Source organism: Chaetura pelagica, unplaced genomic scaffold (genome assembly GCF_000747805.2).
Source record: "Chaetura pelagica isolate M959 unplaced genomic scaffold, ChaPel_1.0 scaffold204, whole genome shotgun sequence".
Taxonomy (NCBI): domain Eukaryota; kingdom Metazoa; phylum Chordata; class Aves; order Apodiformes; family Apodidae; genus Chaetura; species Chaetura pelagica.
In genome coordinates this window covers 185,572-206,316 of record NW_009952876.1, presented here as the reverse complement: position 1 = coordinate 206,316, position 20,745 = coordinate 185,572, and the positions used below count along the sequence as shown (strand labels likewise).

General features: G+C 42.3%; 1 protein-coding gene across 1 annotated transcript in view; it reads left to right on the top strand.

Moving 5' to 3' along the window:
* Nucleotides 1-20,377, top strand: part of ROR2 (receptor tyrosine kinase-like orphan receptor 2) — a 54,680-nt gene extending 34,303 nt beyond the window's left edge. The window contains exons 4-8 of the mRNA XM_009995266.1: nucleotides 973-1,100; nucleotides 4,482-4,796; nucleotides 6,541-6,786; nucleotides 8,403-8,605; nucleotides 18,935-20,377. Of these exons, the coding sequence (XP_009993568.1) occupies nucleotides 973-1,100; nucleotides 4,482-4,796; nucleotides 6,541-6,786; nucleotides 8,403-8,605; nucleotides 18,935-20,377 (2,335 nt within the window). The remainder of the gene's footprint in view (nucleotides 1-972; nucleotides 1,101-4,481; nucleotides 4,797-6,540; nucleotides 6,787-8,402; nucleotides 8,606-18,934) is intronic.
* The last annotated feature ends 368 nt before the right edge of the window (nucleotides 20,378-20,745 follow it).

Sequence of the window (20,745 nt, the reverse complement as noted above, 5' to 3'; positions counted from 1 at the left end):
GAACTGTTTAGTTACAAAAGCTGATTAAGTTGATTACTCTAGATTAATGATTTTATAGATTACATTTTATGCCTTTTTTTGGTTCATCATGCAGTGAATGACATGATGTGAATCCATCAGGCTAGTGAATACCATGACAGAGGCTGTGCCTTGTCAGAAGAAATCTATGGCAATCCAGATATTAACTCTTTAGAGTGCTCACTGTCTGATGCCTTTTTCAGTGGTCAGACAGTTATGAGCTACAGATAAGGTCTACATTATCTACTTGGGCTTTCGGGGTGATGTGTTGAAACACTGAGTCTTTAGACTAATGCTTTTATTCCAAAATATTTATGTTGATGAAAGGAAGTAAAATTTGACCCAAGATGTCACTCAATTGAAAAATGTATTAAAATACTTTTTAGAAGAGGAATTTGGCATTGACTCTTACTAGACAGAAGAGGAAAAGGGGTTAAAATCTTTATTACTTTTTATTCTGTTCACTTAATTCAGAGTTCAAAATTATTCCTTTTTTTCCATTAAAGCTTGGCAAGTTCTCTTCTTCTGTTTGGTACAGGAAATTAAGAAAGGGAGATAAAGGTGGGAGAAGAGAACCAATGTTTGCCTAATTATGCTGGGTGCAGCTAGATGCCAAAACTATATGGGAACATGTAACAAGATCTATGTTGCGGTTTCAGTGTAACAGCTCTTTAAAATTTTTGCCCTTCAAATCCCATTACATTAGCACATAAATTTTAAATTAATCTTGGGTTTTGGTTTGCTTCTTTCTGTAATAAGCTATTTAGAGAGTGCATCATTAATGCTGCTAAGGTGGTGTAGAAAGAATTGGAGGAGAAAGATGCACCTGGTGAATGGAACGATTTCAGACTTACGGTCTTTCAGGATTTTCTCCTTTTATAAGAGTATCTTTAGTAAAAATTCATTGGGGACAGCTGGACTTCTACTTAGGAAATCCTATCCTGTCTTTTGCAGAGAAGATTACCATGAAGATGGATTCTGTCAACCATACAGGGGAATTGCATGTGCACGAATCATTGGAAACAGGACCATTTATGTGGACTCCCTCCAGATGCAAGGGGAAATTGAAAACCGGATTACTGGTAAGCATATACATCTCTGTAGCAGGGCAAGAAACATACATGAAAGTAGCCAATTCGGGTACAAGTAATGCTATCAGACTTCAGTTTGCCACTTTCCCACTTGTGCAGTTAGTAGAAAAAGAGCAAAAAGAAGAGCAAAGAGCAAGGAAGATGTATATCTGCTGCATTTATAGATTGTTTTCCTGAAGTATATGTCCTTAAGTAAAATGTCAGACTTTTGACTTTAAAATAGCTTATGGTTTATACTGGAGCTTTTGCATGATGGGTTTAAACAGAAGATTTTTTTCAAAATTAGTTTGTGATGTTAAAAAAAGTACTGGGTTTTTTATTTTCTTGAAAAATGTATGGTACCTTTTGCCTAGGGTTTCCTCCCCTATTGCATAAAGCTGATGGAGTGTGGATTTCACACTGATTTATATAAAATAAGAGCTGACTTTCCTTTGCTCTGCCCCTGCTGATTCTTTCTCTGATCATCATTTAGGTAGAGTCACAAACATGCATCCAGAACATCAATGACTTTAATGGGCTGTACATCAACCTGGGTTTTCTTCACTGGACTTCAGTTAGTTGGTATTAGCAGCTGTGACTCTGATATACACAGAACAATAAAATAAAATAAAACAATCTGCAGAATAGAGCAAACTGTTTATTATAATATATAGACAGTTAGCTCAGTTTGGCAGGAGCTTATTTGCATCTGGCCAGATATGGATAAGAAATTGAATAAGCAATTTTAACATAACTAGTTGCCAAAAAGACTTTGACTTCACTTGTCAGCTCTGTCTCCTTGAAGGTATTAACCTAAAGGCTCATTGTCAAGCCAGAAATACAGGTAAGTTATTTTTCTGTTCTTGAGATGATGATGAGATTTTGGGACTGGCAAAATCCAGGTGTTAACCTTTCCTTGTGGTGTCAGAACTCATTCCTCTCTGTCCTTTCTCCTGTAATCTATAATTTCAACCTTTTTTTCCATTATGTCATTAATTAAGACATGCTATTGATACAATATTTTTCTACAACATAATCTTGATCATGTTTGGATGTTTTTCAGCAGTATTAAAAATGTTCAGCTATATTAAATTATTACAGTAGTAACACCTTGAATTAGGTTCATAATGTCCTTTAAAGGAAAACAAAACAAACAAAGAAAAAAACCCAAACCAACAAACAAACAATCCCCAAAAAACCAGTGTTATCTTTCATAAAAGGTTTACTAGTTAAGTTACTTGTTTCTAAAATATACAATGTGGACATTCATGAGCTGGCTGCTGGTCTTAAACAGCATTGAAAATGGTTAGATTTGGGAGGCTGGGGGTGAGACTCTGTGCTGGAATTGAGTAGAATTTCTGATGAAACTGTTCAGTTTTAGGAAAACTCTGTGAAGCACCATGTAGAGCTGTGTAGGCAGTAATAAAAATCCATTAATAGTTCAGCATTTTCGAACTATATACATCTTAAGAACACACCAAATGTCTTAAGCAAAATAACCCTGAGGACTTCACAGCATATTTGCTTCTTTGAGTTTTCTTATATGTAAAGTAAGTATTACAAGACTGGGTGTTCTCTCTCCAAATGACAGGGTATCTTTGAGATTACAGTAACTTGTTAAAACCAATTTGCTCTTTAAATACTGCTGATATTTTGCTTGTGCTTTTGCCCATACTTCCTAAAAGCACTTTTTGTTGGGAGGTTTCTGCACTTAGAGCCATGGGGCACTCAGGGGTGGCTGTGAGCAGGAAGCCAGGACACCGAGAACATTCAGCAAGGTGACATCTATGAGGAATTTTCATATTCAATTTTCATTTTCCTGGGTGCTGATCTGCAAAATACATTTCCTTTGCCTTTATGGCCCCTCATGCTGTTTGGTCCTGGCCATGTGGTTTGGTAAGAATTGCAGCCTTCTATTAAAAAAAGAAGGACGTTTCTGGAGAAAATCTTGAGACATGGCTTGAATGACTGGAAGGCCAACAATAAAGAGTGTGTGGACCTGACCCCTGACCTGTGAATACGTGTGGCTAGAAATGTCTTTGCTGTGCTTTTTAATGTCTGTTAAATAACTAAAAATAAATAACCCCCTTAGATGCCGTCACATAATCCTGTTGGCTTTTGTGCCTCCCATGGAAATAAGAACATGACTGTAAATTGGCCACTCTTCACTCATGCTGATCTAAATAATGTAACAGCTTCACAAAAATTAGTGTGGTATTTCAAATGGCCTGAAGTGACCACTTCACTCCTCCAGGTTTATTTTTTCTCTGTTGGTCTTCATAACAAGCATACATTACAGCTGTCATTTAAGGCCTGGTATTTTGCTTGTATGCAGTGTTCGTTCCCTGACTGATAAATTGTTATATCCCTGTGTTAATATTCCTGTATTAAAATAAGCAAAGTTGTAAACAGTATAAAAGACTGCAGCTGGGGCTGCTTGCTGCATGTGTGGTGAAGAGACAGGAGACTTTCTGATAGCAGGTGGCAGGAAAAAGTAGATGATTGAAAGGACAGAGCTGGAAAAGCAGGAAATAATTGTTCTGTAGGTTGTAAGTAGACTGTTGAATGACTCGAATGGCTCCTTTTCACTCATTTTACACTGCAAGTTGGTGATATGTGCAGTCTAGCAAGCCTCACTCACAAATTACGCTATTCAGTGTGGGAATCAATGTTCATACATTTAACATTTGATTCATTCTCTGATACATGATGCAGATGCGTATTTGTCTTTTCTTTGCAATGTACAAGAAAACTCTCAGGTAAATGTTAGGGCGTACATGATGAGAGTTAAAGAAGCGTATTAAATTACTAATTCATGATGATTTTCATCTTAACGCGGTCTGTATGCTGAGACTGATAACATTAATTTTTCCCAAAACTGCTGCCTCTTAGGCATTTAATGTCCTTTAATAGCAGTATCTCCTCAAATACGAGTGGCACACTTCCTTTTGCCTGTGAAGACTTGACAAACATTTGTCTTTTTTATTGATAAAAATGTCTATGGGAGAAGGAGCTAGTGGATATTTTTCAGATATTACCTAATTAAGAACTTCAGAAATATATATCAATGTCTTGGTAGGTGTATCTTGCTTTCACTCATTATCCCTTCAGTTAAAATTATTCAAGCACCAACAGTTCGCTTAATGCTAGTCACTTAGGTAACTGAGGTTCTACAAGCTCTGTGCACACATCAGAGACACTCTTATGCTGGGTTTGCTTTCTGCAGTTGTCAGCTCTGCTTTATAGAATAACCTAATTTCCCTGCTGCTCACTAGACCTTTCAGACCCTCTAGAAAAAACGAACATTGTAAAAGGCAAATTTACAGGAAAATGATGTTGTTTCTCATGCTTTTCATGAATTAAAACTTAAGCAGTATTTTTCTTCCTTTCCAGCTGCATTTACCATGATTGGCACTTCCACACATTTGTCTGATCAGTGCTCACAGTTCGCTATACCATCCTTCTGCCACTTTGTGTTTCCCCTGTGTGATGAGCTGTCTCGGACCCCTAAGCCACGGGAGCTGTGCCGGGATGAATGTGAAGTTCTAGAGAATGATCTCTGTAGGCAGGAGTACAACATTGCTAGGTCAAACCCCCTCATCTTGATGCAGCTACAGTTGCCTAAGTGTGAGGATCTCCCACGACCTGACACCTTGGAAGCTGCCAACTGCATAAGAATTGGGATCCCAGTGGAGAGACTGAGCCAATGTAAGTCTGAGTGTTTCATCACTGTGATAAAATAGGGTTTGTTGCTTCCTCAGGTTGAGTCTGAGAGACGATATTTATCAGTCATTCTTTTTGTAAAGAAAGTACTGCTATACTGAATGCTACTATTTTTTATCATATTAATACTGACCATAATCTTCCATTGTTGCACAGTTAGAATAGCAAGGAAGTTTAAAGGGATGCTGCTTAGTTTAGAAAAGGGTTATATCAGTCACACCAGGCTGTAAAACTCCATGTTCACGCAACAGATTTTATTCAGTTTTCTGAGGGGCAGTAATGCATTGCAGGCTTCCCTTCCCACATGCCTGCCCCCATCTCTGGCTCAGTCCTTGCCTTTCTAGATGAGCCTCCCCATGAAGCTATTTGTGAGTTCTCTTTACTTATCAATAAACCATCAATAAGTTGTGGAAGCTTCACTGGAAAAATCTGTTCAGAAATTAAACATTTAATGTTCAGTCTTTCTATACGGAAATCCACAGGAATATTAATCCTGTAAATTTAGCAAGGAGTGAAATTGTCTTTCTTCACCACCACAGGATGGATGACAACATCGATCTCTCTTCTGTGAATTTATAATCGCATCCAGGAGTAAATGGGCTGTTTCATTGTCAGTAATTATGTGCTGACAATTTTTCTGCCTACATCATTTCCTAGCGATTAATCACCATGTGTTACAATGTTCAACAAGGAAGCTCAAAGATATTTGAAGTATATAGTGTGATAAGATTATTCTGAATATCCATTGTCTGAATCCACAGCTAGGAGTATGAGTCATGTCATAACTGGACATTGAAGACTAGCTGTGTGCTAGTAAGGCAATAATATACTGAGAAGCAGAAATAACTGAGAAAACAATTATAAAGACAAATCAGCCAAGGAAGTGGTATCAGTAGAGAGTAGCACCAACAAAAAGTCTGGCAAAAGTAATCAGTGATCCTTAGAGCCAGTGGTGCTCGCTCTGGTAGAACAGCTGCTGCGTCAGTACCCTTAGTATTTAGAGAATGAGCTTTGACAGAGCTGTATTCCTGATTGCTGGGGAGGCAGATTTGGAAAAATGCACAAGGTTATACTGCAAACATAAAGAAAAATGCAAATTCAGAACAGGTGATAAATGTGGAAGACAAGGACTCAGAAAGTATGAAGAGATGATAGCAGCAAAAAAAAGAGAGAGAATAAAGATAGGAGTTCACAGATATGGAAGTGATGTACTTAAAGAGAAGAAAAACCTGAGTCCCTTCTTTCTAAAGAAAAAAAGGAAACATTGGCAAGATGCATTAGAAAATGCAGCACTAATTTCTCTGGGAAGTGAGCAGTGTGAGAAAGACAGGAAGATTATGAGAAATAAAAGTTGCAGGAATTTTACACTGTTGGCATCTAAGAACTTTTTCTGAAGTGAAACCCATATCTTTAATTTAATTTAACTTGTCCTGTATCAAAAGGTCCATATATGCTCCTCAGTATCAGTTTGCATTCAGAGTGCATTCAGAGTTACCAAATGTCAGTGTGTGTAAAGCAAAAAGCTGAGACATGTCAGGGACGAACCCAGAAATAACTGGGTTTAAGAGTACAACACTGAATTTTCAAAACCCATAGCTTTCATTTAAATCCTGAAGTACATAAATTTAAGTACTTTTTACATATATGGTATATGCCCTTCAACCACTTTGGTCTTGGTGGCCCTTGATTGTGCTGGTATTTACAACTTTTTGTTCAAACTGTGTTGCAGATCATCAGTGCTACAACGGTTCAGGAGCAGACTACAGAGGGACAGTCACTGTTACGAAGTCTGGCCACACTTGTCAACTCTGGGACTCTCAGAGTCCACACAGCCATGATCTGACAAGCACACAGTTTCCAGAGCTAGGTGGAGGACATGCGTATTGCCGCAATCCTGGAGGTCAGATGGATGGGCCCTGGTGTTTTACAAAGAATAAAAACGTACGCATGGAACTGTGTGACATACCTTCTTGTAGTATGTATTCTCTTTCTATTTTCCCCTACTACTGCCCTGAATCCTTTGTAATTTTGAATATTCCTTATTGTTACAAGTACAATTCACTTGAAAGGGTTATGCTTCCAAATGTTTCACTTGCTGTAATGTGACACCCTTGTTTTATGTGGTAAAGGTTTAATATTTTCTGGAGTTCGGAGCTTGTAGCTGAAATACTGTGACACATTTTTACTGTGTGGAATGCATAAGCTGTGATACTAATTAACAGTACAGCAGTAGTTTGTATTCTAACTTGCCAAATGCCATACTTGACGTACTTATTGCCTGTATGTGTTTGATTTGCTTGAAGTACTCAATGGTATATTGCTGTCACTATGTGGTATCTTGCCGGCATCTCCCTGTAGAGGGAGATGTAGCGCCATGCTTGGTTGGAGGGAAACCTTGTGAAGTGCAAAGTAAAGACTTCATAAAACAGATGATCCTATCAGAAAAGTCCTACACTATGTACTGGTGGCTCTGTGCTGTACAACTGATCGCAAATGTAAAAAGCACAGCTTTCACAGGGTAATACTGGCCCCCCACTTCCCTGTATTGGCACAGCCTTCACCCTACAGCTTTTACAGTGCTAATACTATTTGGACATGACAAAGCAACTTAATGATGAGCTTAATTAGGAATCAAAACATACTTCCTGCAGCAGCAGATATATCCTGGAAGCTATAAAAGTGGTTTTGTTACAGATTGCCTGAATATTTAAGAATGCTAAAAACTGATCTGACATTTCTTAGTTCCTTCATTTTTTTACAATAACGTGATTTGACAGAATAATTTATATGTTGCATGTAACATGGTGTAAAGATAACACTATGATGTGGTTGTGGTGAAAGCAGTAGCTACAAATAGCAAAACCACAGATTGCAGAAACATCCCAGGCAATTCCAATAAACATTTTGGACATAACTGTGCTTTCCTACAGTCACAAATTATCAAGAAAAAAAAAATATATCAAAAAATAGGAGGGCTTTTTCATGTCTCACTGTAACATAAAAGCACTTTAATTCTATTAACTACCAAACAAATAATATCTCAGCTGGTGAGAAGTGGGATTTATATTATTCCAGGCAGAATTGAGCAAAATCCTGATGAAATGGCTGAAGTTGGGCAAGAAGGCCAAACTGCAATGTTGTTCTGTGGTTTATCACATTCACTGCTTTATATACTGTGGTAATGATTACTCTGTTGTTTTTCATACACTGAACAAGATAATACCGTGACACTCTGTTGTATGCTCTGCAGTTTTCAGAACCAGAAGCCTCAAAACTAAAGTGAAATGAACCACATACTGTTACAGTCAATACCATAAAAGCAGGGTTCTAGTTTATCTTCATACTGTTAGTTGCTATGTCTGTTCAAACCTCATGAAAAATTTAATGAAAAATTATGGAGAGGAGGGGGAGGTTAAGGTGACTTCTGCTTTCAAACTACAGGAGTTTACTTTTTCTTTAAATGAAAGTATTAATAATTACCCCATAGTTGTTTTGGTTGTATTTTGGTTTGGTTTGTTGGTGGTGGGTTTTTTCATGTTGAATGCATGAAAAATATTTCTTGTGAACAATGACCAATTCTGTGCCTGACAGGTCCACGTGACAGTAGTAAAATGGGAATCCTCTACATCCTGGTTCCCAGCATAGCCATCCCTCTGGTTATCGCCTGCCTTTTCTTCCTGGTCTGTATGTGCAGAAACAAGCAGAAAGCATCGGCTGCTACACCACAGCGCCGCCAGCTAATGGCTTCTCCTAGCCAGGACATGGAAATGCCGCTCATTAATCAACACAAACAGGTATTTTTTCCAGAATTTACTTAGGCCACATATTTCCAAAGTGTTGTGATTTTCAGTATCTCAGGTGGTCAGTGTTCAAACTGAGCTGTGTTGTAAGTGACCCAATCTTTATAATTTTTATAATCTTTATAATTTTTATAATCTGCTGGCCATTTTTTCAGTGAAAACTGGGTCTTGCACTTGTTGACTGTATCTGCAAATCCTGGCCTCAGGCAACAGCTTTCAGAACCTAGTATTTTATTTTATTTTATTTTACCCTTCACAGAATCATAGAATGGTTTGGCTTGGAAGGCACCTTACAGGTAATCTAGTTCCAACCCAATTGCATGGGCAGGGAGACCTCCCACTAGGCCAGGTTGCTCAAAGCCAAATCCAACCTGGCCTTCAGCACTTCCAGGGCCTCCTTAACTTCTTTGGACAACCTTATCTAGTGTCTCACCACCTGCATAGTGAAGAATTTCTTCCTAATGTCTAACCTAAATCTATTCTCTTCCAGTTTAAAAGCCATTAACCCTTTGTCCTCTTACTACATGCCTTTATAATAAGTCCCTCCCCAGCTTTCCTGTAGGCCTGCTTCAGGTACCAGAAGGCTGCTGTAAGTTCTCCCCAGAGAGACCTTCTCTAAACCAGGCAACCCCAACTGCCTCAGCCTGTCTTCACAGGAGAGGTGCTGCAACCTTTTGATCAACTTTGTGGCTCTCCTCTGGACTTTCTTCAAGAGCTCCATAACCTTCCCGTCCTGGGGGCTCTGTAACTGGACACAGTATTCCAGGTGGGGTCTCAAAAGAGCAGAGTAGAGAGAGAGAATCACCTCTCTTGACCTGTTGGTAACATTTCTTTTGATGCAGCCCAGGACATGGTTGGCTTTCTGGGCTGCAAGCACACATTGCTGGCTCATGTTGAGCTTCTCATCAACCAACACCTTCCAACTCCTTTTCCTCAGGGCTTTTCTCTGTCCACTCTCGGCCAAGCTTGTAATTGTGCCTGGGATTGCCCCAACCCAAGTGCAGGACTTTGCACTTGTCCTTTTTGAACTTCCTGAGGTTGGCATGGGCCCATCTCTCAAGCCTGTCAAGGTCCCTCTAGATGGTCTTATTTTGCTCCAGCATGTCAACGACACGACACTGGCCTGTGTCAGCAAACTTGCTGAGCTTGCACTCAATTCCACTGTCCATGTCGCCGACAAAGATGTTAAACAGCACCAGTCCCCATACTGATGCTTGAGGAACACCACTTGTCACTGATCTCCATTTGAACATCGAGCCATGGACCACTATTCTGAGTTCAACCAACCAGCCAATCCACTGAGAGGTCCATCCATCAAATCCATAGCTTTCCAATTTAGAGGCTGAGATGTCATGTGGGACAGTGTCAAATACTTTGCACAAGTCCACATAGATGACATAAGTTGCTCTTCCCTTGTCCACCAATGCTGTAATTCCATTGTAGAGCCACCAAGTTTGTCAGGCAGGACTTCCCCATTATGAAGCCATGCTGGTTGCTAGTTACCATCTCCTCATTTCCCATATGCTTTAGCAGCACCTTCAGGAGGATCTGCTCTGTGATCTTCCTGGGCACAGAGGTGAGACTTAAAGGCTTGTAGCTCTCAGGTCTACCTTTTTTCACATTTTGAAAATGGAAGTTATGGTTCCTCTTTTCCAGTCAGTGGGAAATTCACCAAACTGCCATGACTTTTCAAATACGATGAAAAGCAGCTTTGCAGCTTCATCTGCCAGTTCCCTCAACTTCTGCTTTCAAACTACAGGAGTTTACTTTTTCTTTAAATGAAAGTATTAATAATTACCCCATAGTTGTTTTGGTTGTATTTTGGTTTGGTTTGTTGGTGGTGGGTTTTTTCATGTTGAATGCATGAAAAATATTTCTTGTGAACAATGACCAATTCTGTGCCTGACAGGTCCACGTGACAGTAGTAAAATGGGAATCCTCTACATCCTGGTTCCCAGCATAGCCATCCCTCTGGTTATCGCCTGCCTTTTCTTCCTGGTCTGTATGTGCAGAAACAAGCAGAAAGCATCGGCTGCTACACCACAGCGCCGCCAGCTAATGGCTTCTCCTAGCCAGGACATGGAAATGCCGCTCATTAATCAACACAAACAGGTATTTTTTCCAGAATTTACTTAGGCCACATATTTCCAAAGTGTTGTGATTTTCAGTATCTCAGGTGGTCAGTGTTCAAACTGAGCTGTGTTGTAAGTGACCCAATCTTTATAATTTTTATAATCTTTATAATTTTTATAATCTGCTGGCCATTTTTTCAGTGAAAACTGGGTCTTGCACTTGTTGACTGTATCTGCAAATCCTGGCCTCAGGCAACAGCTTTCAGAACCTAGTATTTTATTTTATTTTATTTTACCCTTCACAGAATCATAGAATGGTTTGGCTTGGAAGGCACCTTACAGGTAATCTAGTTCCAACCCAATTGCATGGGCAGGGAGACCTCCCACTAGGCCAGGTTGCTCAAAGCCAAATCCAACCTGGCCTTCAGCACTTCCAGGGCCTCCTTAACTTCTTTGGACAACCTTATCTAGTGTCTCACCACCTGCATAGTGAAGAATTTCTTCCTAATGTCTAACCTAAATCTATTCTCTTCCAGTTTAAAAGCCATTAACCCTTTGTCCTCTTACTACATGCCTTTATAATAAGTCCCTCCCCAGCTTTCCTGTAGGCCTGCTTCAGGTACCAGAAGGCTGCTGTAAGTTCTCCCCAGAGAGACCTTCTCTAAACCAGGCAACCCCAACTGCCTCAGCCTGTCTTCACAGGAGAGGTGCTGCAACCTTTTGATCAACTTTGTGGCTCTCCTCTGGACTTTCTTCAAGAGCTCCATAACCTTCCCGTCCTGGGGGCTCTGTAACTGGACACAGTATTCCAGGTGGGGTCTCAAAAGAGCAGAGTAGAGAGAGAGAATCACCTCTCTTGACCTGTTGGTAACATTTCTTTTGATGCAGCCCAGGACATGGTTGGCTTTCTGGGCTGCAAGCACACATTGCTGGCTCATGTTGAGCTTCTCATCAACCAACACCTTCCAACTCCTTTTCCTCAGGGCTTTTCTCTGTCCACTCTCGGCCAAGCTTGTAATTGTGCCTGGGATTGCCCCAACCCAAGTGCAGGACTTTGCACTTGTCCTTTTTGAACTTCCTGAGGTTGGCATGGGCCCATCTCTCAAGCCTGTCAAGGTCCCTCTAGATGGTCTTATTTTGCTCCAGCATGTCAACGACACGACACTGGCCTGTGTCAGCAAACTTGCTGAGCTTGCACTCAATTCCACTGTCCATGTCGCCGACAAAGATGTTAAACAGCACCAGTCCCCATACTGATGCTTGAGGAACACCACTTGTCACTGATCTCCATTTGAACATCGAGCCATGGACCACTATTCTGAGTTCAACCAACCAGCCAATCCACTGAGAGGTCCATCCATCAAATCCATAGCTTTCCAATTTAGAGGCTGAGATGTCATGTGGGACAGTGTCAAATACTTTGCACAAGTCCACATAGATGACATAAGTTGCTCTTCCCTTGTCCACCAATGCTGTAATTCCATTGTAGAGCCACCAAGTTTGTCAGGCAGGACTTCCCCATTATGAAGCCATGCTGGTTGCTAGTTACCATCTCCTCATTTCCCATATGCTTTAGCAGCACCTTCAGGAGGATCTGCTCTGTGATCTTCCTGGGCACAGAGGTGAGACTTAAAGGCTTGTAGCTCTCAGGTCTACCTTTTTTCACATTTTGAAAATGGAAGTTATGGTTCCTCTTTTCCAGTCAGTGGGAAATTCACCAAACTGCCATGACTTTTCAAATACGATGAAAAGCAGCTTTGCAGCTTCATCTGCCAGTTCCCTCAGGAGCCATGGATGGATCTTGTCAGGTTCCATGGACTTTTGCACTTTTAGCTTCTTTACATGATCTCAACTCTGCTCTTCTACAGGAGGTGGATCTTCCTTCTCGCAGTCCCTGTGTTTGCCTTCCGTAACTTGGGTGGTGTGGCCAGATCCCTTGCCAGTGAATACTGAGGCACAAAAGTCAATGAGTACGTCAGCTTTCTCCATATCCCACATGACCAGGTCTCCTGTTTCCTTCCTTTCCCCAAGATTTATTTTTATCACTAACATACATGTAAAAGCTTTTCTTGTTACACTTTGTGTCTCCAGCTAGATTTAATTCTGGGCTTTAGCTTTCCTAAGCTGATCCCTAGCTGCTTGCAGATCTTCTTTGTACTCATCCCAGGCAACCTGGGATATTTCCACCTTCTGTAGACTTCCTTTTTACATCTGTCTTAAGTTTGCAGGACCTCCTTGTTCATCCATGCAGGCCTACCTGCATTCTTGCCCACCTTCCTCTTTGTTGGGACACACTGTTACTGCGCTTGGAGGAGATGATACTTCATTATTGACCAGTTTTCTTGAGCTCCTTTCCCCTCCAGGGCCTTATCCCGTGGTACCCTACCAGGCAGATCCCTGAAAAGGCTGAAATCTGTTCTCCTGAAGTCCACAGTAGAAAGCTTGCTGCATATCCTTCTTTTTGCCCTAAAGATCCTGAATTCCACCATTTCATAGTCACTGCAGCCATGGCCCCCTTGAGCTTCATGTTCCCCACGAGCCCATCCTTGGTGGCAAGAACAAGGTCCAGCATAGCGCTTTTTCTCATTGATTCCTCTACCACTTGGAGAAGGAAAATGTCATTAATGCACTCCAGGAACCTCATGGATTGCTGGTGTCTTGCTGTGCTGTCTCTCCAACAGATGTAAGGATGATTGAAATCTCCAAAGAGGACCAGGGCTTGTGAACATGACACTACTTCTATCTGTCTATAAAGGGCTGCATCCACTCCATCTTCTTGGGCATATGGCCTGTAGCAGACTCCAATTAATATATCACCTGCAATTGTCTTCCCTGTAATCCTGACCCATAAGCTGTTGGTCAGCTCCTCCTCCACCCCCAGGCAGAGCTCCATGGACTCCAGCTGGTCACTGATGCAGAGGGCAACACCCCCTACTCTTCTCCCCTGCCTGTCCTTCCTGAGGAGCTTTTACCCATCCATGCCCATGCTCCAGTCACAGGAGTCATCCCACCGCGTCTCAGTGATGCCAGTAACATCATGTTCCTGCAGGTGTGCACATCTGAAACTTCTCTTGTTTGTTCACCATGCCATGTGCATTTGCACAGAGACATTTAAATTGGGCTCCCATTACAGCTGTTGTACTGACTAGGATTACATTCTCCTGGATTTTAGGTGTTCTCCTGCTGGCCTGTCCTCCTTCTCCATGCCCAGGGCATCTATTACTTCGAGACACTGGCCTCAAAGTGGTGGCAGTGGGATGGATAGAAGATCCCCTTCCCCTAGAAACTAATTTAAAGCTCTTTCTACTAAATTAGAAAGCCTATGGCTAAAGATGCTCTCCCCTTTCTCTGAAAGATGAACCCCATCAGCCCCTAGGAGACCAGGCTTCTCAAAGCAACTCCTATCGTCTAGCCAAAGCCCAGGCATTGGCACCACTCCTGTAAGCATTTATTGATTTCCCCAATTTAACTGGTCTTTTCAAGCCCCTTCCTTTTGACTAGGAGGATTAACAAAAAGACTATCAGTGCTCCCAAGTCCTTCACTGCCACTCCCAGTCCTTTGTAATCCTTCTTGATGGTCTTCAAATTGCTTCTCACTGTATCACTGGTGCCCCCGTTAAACAGCAGGAGTGGATAGTAGAATTATAGAATCACAGAACTATTCAGGTTGGAAAAGACCCTTGGGATCACCGAGTCCAACCATCATCCCTGCTCCACAAAGTTCTCCCCTAAACCATGTCCACCTGCATCCAAATGACCTTTAAACACATTTAGAGATGGTGACTTAACCACCTCCCTCGGCAGTCTATTCCAGTGTCTAACCACTCTTTTTGTGAAATTTTTTTTCCTAAACCTCCCCTGTTGCAGCCTGAAGCCTCCCCTCTTGTTCTGTCACTAATTAGCTGTGAAAAGAGACCAGCACCAACCTCTCTACAATGACGTTTCAGGTAGTTGTAGAGACTGATGAGGTCTCCCCTCAGCCTCAAACTAAACATTCCCAGCTCTTTCAAGCATTCTTCATAAGATTTATTCTCTAGGCCCTTCACCAGCTTCCTTGCCCTTCTCTGTACTCGCTCCAGCACTTCGATATCTCTTGAATGGAGGTGCCCCAAACTGGACACAACATTCCAGGTGTGGCCTCCCCAGTGCTGAGTACAGGGGGACAATCACCTCTCTACTTCTGCTGGTCACACTATTTCTAAGACAAGCCAGGATGCCATTGGCTGTCTTGGCCACCTGGGCACACTGCTGGCTCATTCATATTCAGCTGCTTGTCGATTAGAACCCCCAGGTCCTTTTCTGCCAGACACTTTCCAGCCACACTTCCCCAAGCCTGTAGGTTTGTCTGGGGTTGTTGTGGCCCAAGTGCAGGACCTGGCACTTGACCTTGTTGAAGCCCATACCAGTAACATCAGCCCAACAATCTAATCTATCCAAGTCTGTCTGTAGAGCCTCCCTGTCCTCACGCAGATCAACACTCCAACCAGCTTGGTGTCATCTGCAAACTTACTGATGACACACTCTATGTCCTTATCGAGATCATCAATAAAGATGTTAAACAGAAACGGTCCCAACACTGAGCCCTGAGGAACACCACTTGTGACTGGCCCCTGCTGGTTTTGACTCCACTGACCACCACTCTCTGGGCCCAACTGTCCAGCCAGTGCTTGATCCAACAGATCATATGCTCATCCAGGGCATGAGCAGCCAGATTTTTTATGAGAGTTCTATGGGGAACAGTGTCAAATGCTTTTTGGAGGTCCAGGTAAATAATATCCACAGCCTCTCTCTCGTCCAATAGTTGGGTCATCAGGTTATAGAAGGAGATCAGGTTCATCAGGCAGGACCTGCCTTTCATCAACCCATGCTGACTGGGCCTGATCCCCTCGTTATCCTCTATATATGTCTTCTAATAACACTCAAGATGATCTGCTCCATGACTTTCCCTGGTACCGAGGTCAGACTGACAGGTCTGTAGTTTCCCAGATCCTCCTTTCTGCCTTTCTTATAGGTGGGTCTTACATTTACTGCCCTCCAGTCCATTGGCACCTCCCCAGTTAGCCAGGACTTCAGGTAAATAATGGAAAGTGGCCTGGTGGTCATGTCTGCCAACTCCTTCAGCACCCTTGGATTTAACCCATCCGGTCCCATAGACTTGTGTGTGTCTAAGTAGTGTAGTAGGTCTGTGACCACTTCCTCTTTAATTGTGATGACCTCATTCTGCATCTCTTCCCTGTCTCCTACCTCACGTGGCTGTGTATCCATGGAACAGCTAGGTCCCCTGCTAAAGAATGAGGCAAAGTAGGTGTTGAGCACCTCAGCCTTTTCCTCGTCTTTTGTTACTAAGATTCCCTTTGCATCCAATAAAGGATGGAAATTTACCCTAATCCTCCTTTTGTTGTTAATGAACTTATAGAAACATTTTTTATTATCCCTAACAGCTGCAGCTAGTTTTAGCTCTAGCTGTGCTTTGGCTCTCCTGATTTTCACCCTGCATAGGTTCACTTAATCTTTATAGACTTGATGAGTGACCTGTCCCCTCTTCCAAAGGTCATAGACTCTACTCAGTGGGACATACAAGATTTTGTAGTCTTTCAGTGATATCCTTGATATGAGCTCCTGGTAAGCAGCAGGCCTCCCTAGAGAGTGTGTCAGTGTGCCAATCCGCATTTTGCCTATTGTCTCAGTGACTGGAAATGTTTTTATTTCTGATCCAGTTATCAACCTGCAGCTCTACTTTGCTGCTAGTAATGATGTGGCCAGTTTGCTTGCTTAAAGCAGGATATATGATGGGGTCTCTTGTCTAATCTGTTGGCTCAGTCCACTGGCATTCTGAACCACAACTGAGTGGGGAGCTGAACCAGGGTGCAACATGTTTCTAATGCTTTGTATCACAAAGGACAGTGAAACAGAAATGGCTTTGAACTTCTATCTACAGATCTCAGCTCCTATACATGATTTTCTGGGTCAACTAACAGATCTCCTTGTGAAAATCCTATTCAAAGCTAATGTTGAATTTTTGTCACAGCATTTACAAGAAGCAAGCTCTAGAAAGTAATGCTTAATTTGGAACAATTGGCAACATCTGTTTAGGAAACTGTGGAATATTTGTGGAATATTACAAATTCAACAACTCGCATTGATTTTGTGTGCTAAGGGTGAGGTTTAATGCCTGAGTCTGGATGGTGGTGGAAACTGTTAGTCCAGTTCACAGTCTGTGGCCACTGAGGGAAGCAGGGATGTTTGGTTTGGAGAAGAGGAGGCTGAGGGGAGACCTGATTGCCCGCTACAGTTTTTTTTTTCAGGGAAGAGGTTGTAAAGAGGTGGGTGTTGTCCTCTTCTCCCAAGGACCAGAGGAAATGGCCTGAAGTTGCAGCAGGGGATGTTCAGATTGGATATTAGGAAGAATTATATACTGAAAGAAGGGTCAGGCACTGGGAAAGTATTCAAGAGGTATTCAAGAAATGTGTAGATCATGGAATCAGATAATTATTTGGGATGGACAGGACCTTAAAGATCTGCTAATTCCAACCCTCCTGCCATGGGTAAGGGTACCTCCCTCTCGATCATGTTGCTCAGAGCCCCATCCAGTCTGGCCTTGAAAGCTTCCCGGGATGAGGCTTACACCACTTCTCTGGGCAACCTGTTCCAGTGTATCACTATCCTCATGGTGAAGAATTTCTTCCTAACATCGAATCTGAATCTACCCACTCCCTAGTCCTACCACAGCCCAACATCCTAAAAGGTCCCTCACCCGCTTCCTTTTTAGCCCCCTTAAGATACTGGAAGGCCACAATAAGGTCTCCTTGGAACCTTCTCTTCTCCAGACTGAATAACCCCAACTCTTTCAGTCTGTCTTCATAGGAGAGGTGCTCCAGGCCTCTGATCATCCTCATGGCCCTTCTTTGGACACATTGGAGCATGTCCATATCTTTCGTATAATAGGGGCTCTGGAACTGGATGCAGTACTCCAGATGGTGTCTCACAAGAGTGGAGTAGAGGGGGAGAATCACCTCTCTTGAACTGCTGGCCATGCTACTCTTGATGCAGCACAGGATATGATTTGCTTTACGGGCGGCAAGTGTATGCTGCCTGCTCATGTTGAGCTTCTCGTCCAACAGAACCCCCAAGTCCTTTTCTTCAGGGCTGCTCTCAAGCCAGTCACTGCTGAGCCTATCCCTGACTGAGATGCAGGACCTTGCACTTGGTCTTGCTGAACTTCATGAGATTGGCATGGACACACCTCTCCAGCCTATCAAGGGCTGATGTGTCACTTCAGGGCATGTTCTAGTGTCTGAGAGTGTAGGTTGTGTGTTTCTGGGGCCTTTGGGTGTTTTTTGGTTTTTCTTATGATTGGACTTGCTGATCACAAAGATCCCTTCCAACCATGACTATTCTGTGATTCTGTGATTCTGTAAAATTGGAGCTTGTTCCCAAATCACCTGTAGAAGCCTCTTCCCAGCCTGACTGCTCTCTCCTGCTGTGGTGCTCTGTGTATGTGAAGCTATGCCAAGTGAACCTCAAAGTCCCCTCCAGCCTACACTGGTCAGAACAGACCCATTATGTCACCATCACATATTCCGTTTCTTTGTCTGCCAACTGCAGCAGGGAGGCTCTTGGCTTTTCTCATTCATGGTTTTTCCACCTTTTCCCTCATATGCCCGAGAGAAATTTCTTATTCCTTCTGTTTCTCAGTGGGGGTAATGTGTACTGCTACCCACAGGCTGGAGTGTCCCTGTAGCACAACAGAGGAGAGAGGCCTATTTGCTTCTGCAGAACCAGAAGAGACAGGTTTTGTCCCTCCTTCTACTGGGAGGGATGTTTCAATTCACCCTGAGGCTGCCGCCTCCTCAACCACTGCCCACAGCTTTTCTGACAGATCTCCAGTGGGCATCTCTGGGCAGATCTGTAGAGGAAGTGCAGCTGCAGTTGATAGATGTCATCATTAGTCAGATGTATTCTGAACTGATTATTCTTTTAGCTTGCAGGAAACATGGTTGCTTCTTTGTAAAAATTATTAAATTCATCATCTTACAGCATGATTCACTTTACACTTCTGATAATAGTACTACTCATTTCATGGTTAACTCTAAAATCAATATTCTGATGTGAATATATAAAGCTGAAAAGTCTTTTTGACCCAATTTATCTTCCATTTGGAGCATCTAACCACTTGGAACCTTTATTTAATAGGAGATTTTACTGTTTGGAAAAAAATGTGATTTTTACTGATTTACTTTCTTCATTTCAGGCTAAACTTAAAGAAATCAATCTGTCCACTGTGCGGTTTACTGAGGAGCTAGGAGAGGAGAGATTTGGCAAAGTCTACAAGGGTCATCTTTTTGGAACAGCACCAGGTGAACAGACACAAGCTGTTGCTATCAAGACACTAAAAGACAAAGCAGAACTAGCTCTTCGGGAAGAATTCAAACATGAGGCAATGATGCGATCGCGATTACAGCACCCAAACATTGTTTGTTTGCTGGGAATTGTAACAAAGGAGCAACCCATAAGCATGATTTTTAGTTATTGTTCCCACAGTGACCTTCATGAGTTTTTGGTGATGAGATCACCCCATTCAGATGTTGGCAGCACTGATGATGACAAAACAGTAAAATCCACTCTGGAACCAGCAGACTTCTTCCACATAATGACTCAGATAGCTTCAGGAATGGAGTATCTTTCAAGCCATCATGTTGTCCACAAGGACTTGGCCACTAGAAATATACTAGTGTTTGATAAACTGAATGTGAAAATATCTGATTTAGGCCTTTTCAGGGAAGTTTACGCTGCTGATTACTACAAACTGATGGGAAATTCCCTTCTTCCTATCCGGTGGATGTCTCCTGAAGCTATTATGTATGGCAAGTTTTCTATTGATTCAGATATATGGTCATATGGAGTTGTGCTATGGGAAGTTTTCAGCTATGGCTTGCAGCCTTACTGTGGTTATTCTAACCAGGACGTTATTGAGATGATCAGGAGTCGACAGGTTTTGCCATGTCCTGATGACTGCCCCACATGGATATACACTTTGATGTTGGAGTGCTGGAATGAATTTCCCAACAGAAGACCAAGATTTAAAGATATACACAACAGACTAAGAACATGGGGAAATCTTTCTAATTACAACAGCTCAGCGCAAACCTCTGGGGCAAGCAACACCACGCAAACGAGTTCTCTCAGCACAAGCCCTGTTAGCAACATCAGCAATGCTAGGTACATTGGACCAAAGCAGAAAACATCAGCTTTCCCACAACCACAGTTCATACAAATGAAAGGGCAGATGAGGCCAATGGTCCCACCTCCTCAGCTCTACATTCCAGTCAATGGTTACCAGCCGATGCCTGCCTATGGTGCTTACTTGCCAAATTTTTACCCTGTTCAAATTCCAATGCAAATGGCTCCTCAGCAGATGCCTCCCCAGATCATTCCCAAGCCAGGCTCCCACCACAGTGGGAGCGGATCTACCAGCACAGGCTATGTAACAACAGCACCTTCCAACACTTCAGCAGCCGACAGAGCTGCTCTGCTCTCAGAGGGCACAGATGATACACACAATGGAATAGAAGACATCACCCAGAATCCTGTCCAGGAGGAGGAGGAAGAGGAGGGCTCTGTACCTGAAACAGAGTTGCTTGGTGATAATGACACGCTTCAGATGGCTGAAGCAGAAATTCAATCAGAAGCCTAAGGAATTTGGCCTCATTACTAAGAATTTCACATAATTTCTATGCAGGGAGACTGTAGTTCCTTAATCTTAATAGCAGTTTTTTTAATCTGACTAAAAGAAACAAAGCAAAAAAAACCTACATCCATATAAAGTGCAGCAGTAATGATATACTGGGTTTACTGACCATTTCGACCATCAGATTTTGCACGTAGTATGGTATAGAATTGATAGGTTGAATCTTTTTTATTGTCCTACAGTTATTAAGGGAAGCTGCTTTTCAGTTATGTACTGTTGCTGTGCAACATGTTGCAGAGTAGCATTGCACATCGTGTGTATCATGGTATATGAGTGTAATGTTAATGAATTACGCTTAAACCAATAACACAAAA